General features: G+C 33.5%; 1 protein-coding gene across 1 annotated transcript; it reads right to left on the bottom strand.

The window, feature by feature from the left end:
* Positions 1–1,347: 1,347 nt before the first annotated feature.
* LOC131640061 (uncharacterized) lies at positions 1,348–1,782 on the bottom strand. Its single transcript, XM_058910472.1, has one exon. It carries the CDS (start codon positions 1,780–1,782, stop codon positions 1,348–1,350), a length of 435 nt encoding a protein of 144 aa, XP_058766455.1.
* Positions 1,783–7,998: the final 6,216 nt, after the last annotated feature.

Here is a 7,998-nt window from a genome sequence, read left to right as displayed (position 1 = left end):
TGAGATACGGTTTTGAGGAGTTTTTATGGAGTTCTTCGTAGATGGCAGCGATGGTTCTTCGTTTCTTCGTTCTGGGCAGCGATGGCAGTGAAAGAAGAATTAGGGATTATGAAACAGCTATTATTTTGATTTTAAAAATTTTAATTAACGAAACAGCTATGAAAGTGCTTTTAGAAAGCGCTCTGGTAGCCCTGCCTTTACCAGCGCTTTTTAGGGTAAAAGCGCTTTCGTACCCCCCCCTTTAAGAGCGCTTCTGAAAGCGCTTTCATAAGCCACCTATAAGAGCGCTTTTTGAAAGTGCTTTCGTACCCCCCTATAAGAGCGCTTTTTGAAAGCGCTTTCGTACCCCCCTATAAGAGCGCTTTTAGAAAGCGCTTTCGTACCCCCCCTTTAAGAGCGCTTTTTTTGCGTGTTTTTTTATTTTGTTTTTAGCGAAACCTATGCCAGCGCTTTCTCCTAAAAGCGCTTTAGTAGGGGTGCTGCTAAAAGACAAATTTGGCATAGCGCACTTGTGTCGAAATGCCGCTGAATTGTTATTATCAATTTTATCCTTAGTACCACATGATTCCAAATTTAAGGATTCGCCATAGGAAGCTACTGTGTCAAGCAAATATAGATTATCATGACCCATAAGTGAAACAGTTCAAACATTATCTAAATTAAAAGAAAACTTGAATACATTATTTCCAAATGAACATAAATAACCTAATTTGTCCAAATAAGAAACCAAAATTAATATCTATCAAAATGACGGTACTATAAAAGTTTCTCTCAAATCCAAATAAAATCCAATACACAGTAATAATCTAAAATTCCCCACAGGTTCCACCTCCATTGACCCGCCATCTCAAACATAGATGTATCTTTCAACATCATTTGGCTTCTGGTAGTTCAGGCAACCCTGCATTGAAACATTGGTGTTAGCAGTTGCACTAGAGTCTAACCACCAGGTATTCTAGGTATTGGGGATAAATTAACCTCAAAACATGACAAAGTATGAAATGTACCTTTCTTTGTACGCTAAGCGTGATATTTAGGACATTTCTTCTTCACATATCTAGATATTTTACTAAAGAAACAATTATCATCATGTTTTTGTTTCTTTTATGCTGGAACATTTGCAATTCCATTCTTGGGCTCATTAGTTTTCTTTCTTTTACCCTTACCTTTAGAGGTGCCAACAAAATGCACACTTTCCGTCTTATCTTGTTTCATTCTTTCCTCTTCTTGCACACAAAATGAAATGAGCTCATTAAGAGACCATATCTCCTTTGGACAATTATAGGATATCTTAAAACTCACTAAGTGTGAAGGAAGAGAAAGTAATACTAAATGAATGATTAATTCTTATGACAACTCAAACATTAGTGTCTTAAGTTTTGAAACAATGTTTGACATGCCCATAATGTATTCCCTTATATTTGCTTTTCCTTGATACTTCATAGAAATCAAGTTCGGAAGAAGAGTGCTTGTTTCTGCCTTATCACTTTTCTTGAAGTGCTTTTCAATTTTAGCATGGATATTTTTGGCACTTGTTATCTCTTCCAAGATAGTTCCCCTAATGACCTCAGGAATGCCACACTTAATGATCATGAGACTCATGCAATTAGAGTGATCCCACTTCTTATAATATTTCCTCTGTTCAGAGGTACTAGATTTCGTAAGAGAAAGTGGTTGTTTCATCCTTAATGCAAGATCAAGATCTATATACCCAATAAAAATCTCCATATTCTCTTTCCAGCCCTTAAAGCTATCCCCATTAAGGACATGAATCGAATTCATAGATATACTCATATAAAAGAAAAACTAATTCATCAATATATATTCAAATAATGGCATAAACCCATCTAAAGATACCATGTATACCATCACTATCGAGTCTTTGGACACTAATATTAACTGCTAGTGGTACTCTTGTTGTAATGGTCAAACATTGATGATAAAACATGCCAAACAATAAACCCCTGTTTGGATTGATTTATCATTTACAAGTGAAACATTATAATTATCACATGTTTAACATCACAGATGTGTATGAAATTAGGCCAAACATCACTTGTCCTTTGGGTCAACTGCTACTTGTATGGATAATCACACCCAAAAGAAACACATTTCGCATTTCTTATAAGAAATCTCCTAAAAAAGGTCACTTAGGTGACATTTTAATTTAATTGACTCACTCAAAATGTTAAACTTTGTATAAAATTACAAAGCGTAGTCAAAACATGGACAAAATTGTACCAAAGTTAATGGATGAAACAACTAAGGGGCATAACCATGCAATCCAATACGACATGCCCAAGTTCAAATTTGTGTCTGCTTCGTTATGCAAAGCATAAAAAATGCAGTTATGAATTTTACAAAAAATAAAAGCCCAAATTTTTTCTTTAAAAAAACGACTTTAAAAAAGCATGGGTGACGGTCCAGCCGTCGTAGGCCATGATAGTTGTCACCCGCTAAGTACCAGCAGGGATTATCCGTTATCCGATGATGATGATTGTCATCTAGAAAGAGGAACTTGTCAGTCATCATTGTTGACCATCACCAAAAATTGTGCTAGTCATTAAGCTTCAAAGTGTGACGATCATCATCACCAAGGGTGATGGCCTTCATCCGTTCCCAGACTGTGATTTTGGCAGAAAACAACGACATATCCAAAAAATTCAAAATAAGACTAAAAAATATGGATCATAGCATATACACATTAGTTATTACACAAATTGGAAGATCAAAGTAAATACCAATTTTAGAACCCTTATTTCAAAAAAATCCCAAAATAAAATTGAAACTAGCATGAGTGACTTTGATACCACTTGTTAGATCTTTTCATATTACCGAATCTAACTCTACCCATATTGTGATCTAGAACAAAATCCTGATATAATCCATTCGAGGTCGTATCCAACAAACTCATATCCTTAAAACCCATACCCAAATATAATATGATAATGAAAACGAAAACATGCCCGAGTTTTCCATTGGAATGTTGAAGGTTCACGGGTATGTGATCTTTTGATTTGTTGAGCGTCTTTGGGTTTCTTTATTCTCTTATGACGGGGATGAAGAGATAATAACTGATAAAACGTATTTGATCATACTCTATGTCATATCTCAATTTTTGCCCCATATATTTCATTCATTTAGGCGTGTCGCATTTTAATTCATCGTTTCATATTTGATTAAAAAAAAATATTTAGTTTAACTTTGTTTAATAGAATTATTAATATTTCGTTTTAATTTGTGTTATCATTTTATTAGCTTAGAAAAATATACATAAGAAAAAAGAGTAGAAATTTGGATGTGTTTAAAAATTAAACTTTTGGCCCATTTTGCATTTTTGTTGTTAAAGCCCATGTCTCTTCTTAGACCTAAAAAAAACCCTAAAGTATACATTATATAAACTCTTGCATGAGAGCATTGAAGGGGGAGCCTCGTTCAACCAATAACCATCCGCCCACATTCCACAACTCTCAAACACTGCCTCACTTCAACACAAACTTCCAACGCTCCAAGCTTGTTATCTACACTTCATATCTTTAAAGTGCTTCGCTCGACGATGTACCTGAAGCTGTGACGCTACATTTGACTTTCAAACCACCGGAGAACCGCCACATAACCATCGTCGGTATCTTCTTCTTGCTTTGTTTTAATCTTGCTATTGTTTGCCTAGTTTGTTTTTATTGTACCATTGTTGTTGTTATCGCCTTCTAAACCGAGTTTGATTTTTGTCACTATTGTTGCCATGTATCGACGTTACGAGTGTTTATGCTTGTTGTTCTTAAATTGAGAGAATCGCGAGTACGAGAGGGAGGAGAGTTTGTTTTGTGGTTGTTATTTCTGAAATGGAGGCGAATCGAGAGAGAAAGATATGATTCGTTAAGCCCATGCAAACTTTTCTTGTGTTTTTGTTTTATAAGATAACTCTTGTATTATAGGCACTTACTCTTTTAAATGAAATGTGTTATGTGTGTTTGTTGTTATTAGGGGTGTGCATGGTTGATTATTTTCAAAAACCAAACCATAACCATTTTAAAACTATTTAAATGGTTTAGATTTATAACCATAATCATATTTTAATGAAAACTGGTTATGACTATATAACCGGTTATGACTATAAAATCGGTTATAAATTTGGTTATGACTATATAACCGGTTTTTAAAAAAATCCAATTTTAAAAATTATTTTTTCCGAAATTTTTTTCTTAATTTATTTTGAGAATTAAAATATTTAGATTTGGATTATAACCGGATTATAACCGAATCTAAAATAATTTAACCGGTTAATAACCATTTAATTATATTCGGATTATATGAATGGATAACATCACCATTAATAACTAAACTGGTTAATAACCATTTAATTATATTCAGATATTTAAAAGTGATTTAAATTTGGTTATAAATTTGGGCATCACAATTGGATATTTTGCACACCTCTAGTTGTTATGAGAGTATCATATGTTTGTTCTCTATGAAGAGCTCGTTTTTGTTAAAAGAATGTATAATAATGATAAGTGATTCTTAGTGCAAAGGTTAAAAGAGATTAGTAGTATTTTCTTTAAATTAAGTTTAAAAAAAGATAACCTTTGTCTCGCCATGTTAATATAAATAAGGTGAAATTATTTTAAATAATGGAACTGAGATTTTAATCGAAAGTTTAAACCATAAGATACAAAAAGGAGTAGGTCCTTAATTTTTTTATATCAAGTTTATTTTCTTTTTTTATAACATCAAAAAGTAATTAAAACCAAAGTTTATGTTTGATTTAGTTTTTTTTAGTTATTTATCTAAGTTATTTTTGAAAGACCTTTTAGATGGATGCTTAGATTTCTTTCATCAAATATATTTAAAAATCCAAAAAACCATTTTTTTAAATTAACCCGAAAGATCGAGTGACAATTGGTGAACACCTATTGAATATCTAGATTTTTTTTGGATTAAAACACTTTAGTAAAAAGTTTCTTTTAAAAACCTTTCTTAATCAAATCAAGAGATCGAGTGACAAGGGGAGTACACCTCTTGAATATCTTTGATCTTTTGAATCAAAACACACTTAATTAAACAAGGACAAACCAGTGACAATTGGACTCGTTTCCTTTTGAATATCTTGGGTAAAGACACCCTAGGAGAACTCCTATGCTCAAACCTTTACTAAACGTCCGCAAATATCATTTTTATCAATTTGGACAACAAGTGACGATTGGAAGCACATCCTTTCGAATATCTTGGGTGAACAACGTGCTAGGTGCACACCTATGCTCAAAATGTTTACTAAACGTCCGTAAATATTTCTATCAATTTTGATAACAAGTGACTATTGGAAGCACATCCTTTCGAATATCTTGGGTGAACAGTGCGCTAGGTGCACACCTATGCTCAAAATGTTTACTAAGAGTCCGCAAATATTTCTATCAACTTGGATAACAAGTGACGATTGGAAGCACATCCTTTCGAATATCTTGGGTGAACAACGCGCTAGGTGTACACCTTTGCTCAAAATGTTCACTAAACATCCCTTTAAAAAATAACCTCAATTTCATTCAAACTTTTTTGCCTTATGGTCTTTTCATTTTAAAACTTTCATAAACGAGACACTTAATCAAACTCAAATGTGAACATATTTCCACATGTGAAGATCGAATATCTTCCACTCGAATGCGATGATGGCCAAAATCTCGTCTTATTCTTGATTTAGTTATCCATTCTTGTAGTGATCTCTTATCCATGTGCGCGTAGTATTGTCTCCATTTGAAAGCGATCGAGTACCTCTCGCTAAAATTAAACAACAAACTTTCGAGATTCTTCGCCCGAACTACGATTGCTCTGACTTTCCCATTGCACGAGAGAATACGTAGGCACAAGACACAAATGTCTTGGCAAACACAATAATAAAAAACATTTATTTTTATTTACAATAATAAAAAATAAAAATCCTTTTCCTTTTCTCTTTTCACGATTAATAAGAAAAAGAACGCAAACATCACGCTAACACTCATTCATAAACTAACTAAAAGGGTACCATCGAGTACGATGGATGTGAGGGGTGCTAATACCTTCCCCTCGCATAATCGACTCCCAAACCCTAATTTGGTTGCGATGACCATCTTATCCATTTCTTTTTATTCGTGGGTTTTACTCTATATTTTCCTTTCCTTTTTGGAATAAATAAAGATCGGCGGCAACTCTGTTTGTATCTCGAGTGCGAGAGCCCTCGGGTATTTTCGTCTGGCCGCTACACTCTACAGTTGAGGACCATTATATATTTATATATATATATATATATATATATATATATATATATATATATATATATATATATATATATCTCCCTTAGGGTTTCTACTTACTTTTCAATATTATAATTTGGCCCCTCATCAAATCAGAATATTGACTTATGGTGTCCACACAATAATCTTTCATGACATATATGCCCTAAGTCATATACTTAATATTAATTAGACTACTATGGTTTTTCTAATTAAATAATGACCTTAACACATTTAATATTACATTTGTGACCCACAATTCTAACATGAAGAAATAGTTTGGAATAACAAGGGAGATTTATGTAAAGCTTAGAAATTGGTGAATCAAATGATTCAAAATTATCCTAACAAGATACATATATAATTTTGATGCAACATCACTCTATTAGAACATAAATTCATAGACAAAAATTTGTATTCACAGTTGGTCGACAATGTATCTCGAGCGAGATTGAACTTTATTTATCACAAAACTATACAAGCAGAGAAAACATCTCTAGATGGCTCAATGAGTGGTTGTACACTTAGAAGAACATATGGTATACCTTGTGCTTGTTTAATTTCCAAGAAGTTGAAACTTTAAAGAACTATATGTATGGACGAGGTTTACACGCACTAGAAAAGGCTTCGGTCTGATGAAGATGATGTGATCAAGGATGGTAATTTAGATATTTTTATTATGACAGAATGATAGGCCATTCAAGAGAGGTTTTTAAATGTTGATTATAATATGAAATTTTACATCAAAAAGCATATGCACAAGATAGCCTTTCTAGAATCCACAAATATGAAACCTCTCACATCTCCAGTAATAAGGCAATTAAGTTTATAGCACTCAGATTATCACAAAATAATGTCATGACATCCTGTTTGACATTATATTCAGTCAACATTTGTTTCATCCAAACCAGCTGGGAACAACTGCTTCCTGGAGTAATATATTCAGCTTCAACGATGGATAAAGACACACAGTTTTGCTTCTTGCTGAACCAGGGTATGAGATTATTTCGCAGAAAGAAACATCCTCCTGAAGTTCTTTTATTATCATCAACAGCTTCTTCCTAATCAGTATCACAGTAGCCAATTAATGAAGAGCAAGATCCATGAGAATATAACATACCATGGTCGCTTGTCCCATTCACATACTTCAGTATCCTCTTTACTTGATTGATATGGCTGACTTTGGGTTCAACTTGATATCTAGCACACACTCCTACAGCAAAGGCAATGTCAGGTCTGCTGGCTGTGAGATATAGCAGACTACCTATCATACTTCTGTAGATACTTTTATCCATATTTACACCTTTCTCATCCCTAGACAGTTTTAGATGAGTGGGAGAAGGTGTTCTCTTGGGACTAGCATTTTCCATCCCAAATTTCTTCACAATATTCTTGGCATATTTACTCTGAGATAGAAAGATGGAGTCTTCCATTTTTTTGATTTGTAGATCAAGAAAGTAGGTTAGCTCGCCAACAAGGCTCATCTTAAATTCTGATTGCATCTGCTTGACAAAGTGTTGAACCATCTCATTTGAAATTCCACCAAACACAATATCATCAACATAAATTTATGCAATCATGATCTTTCCTTTTACTTCTTTGAAAATGAGAGTTGTGTCTATACCACCTTTCCTGTATCCATTTCCACTAAGAAACTTTGTTAGTCTTTCATACCACGCTCTAAGAGACCTTTTCAATCCATACAGAGCTTTCTTCAACTTGTACATGTGGT

Source organism: Vicia villosa, unplaced genomic scaffold (assembly GCF_029867415.1).
Source record: "Vicia villosa cultivar HV-30 ecotype Madison, WI unplaced genomic scaffold, Vvil1.0 ctg.002925F_1_1, whole genome shotgun sequence".
NCBI lineage: Eukaryota > Viridiplantae > Streptophyta > Magnoliopsida > Fabales > Fabaceae > Vicia > Vicia villosa.
Note: the sequence above shows the minus strand (reverse complement) of the source record. Positions and strands in the feature narration are given on the sequence as shown.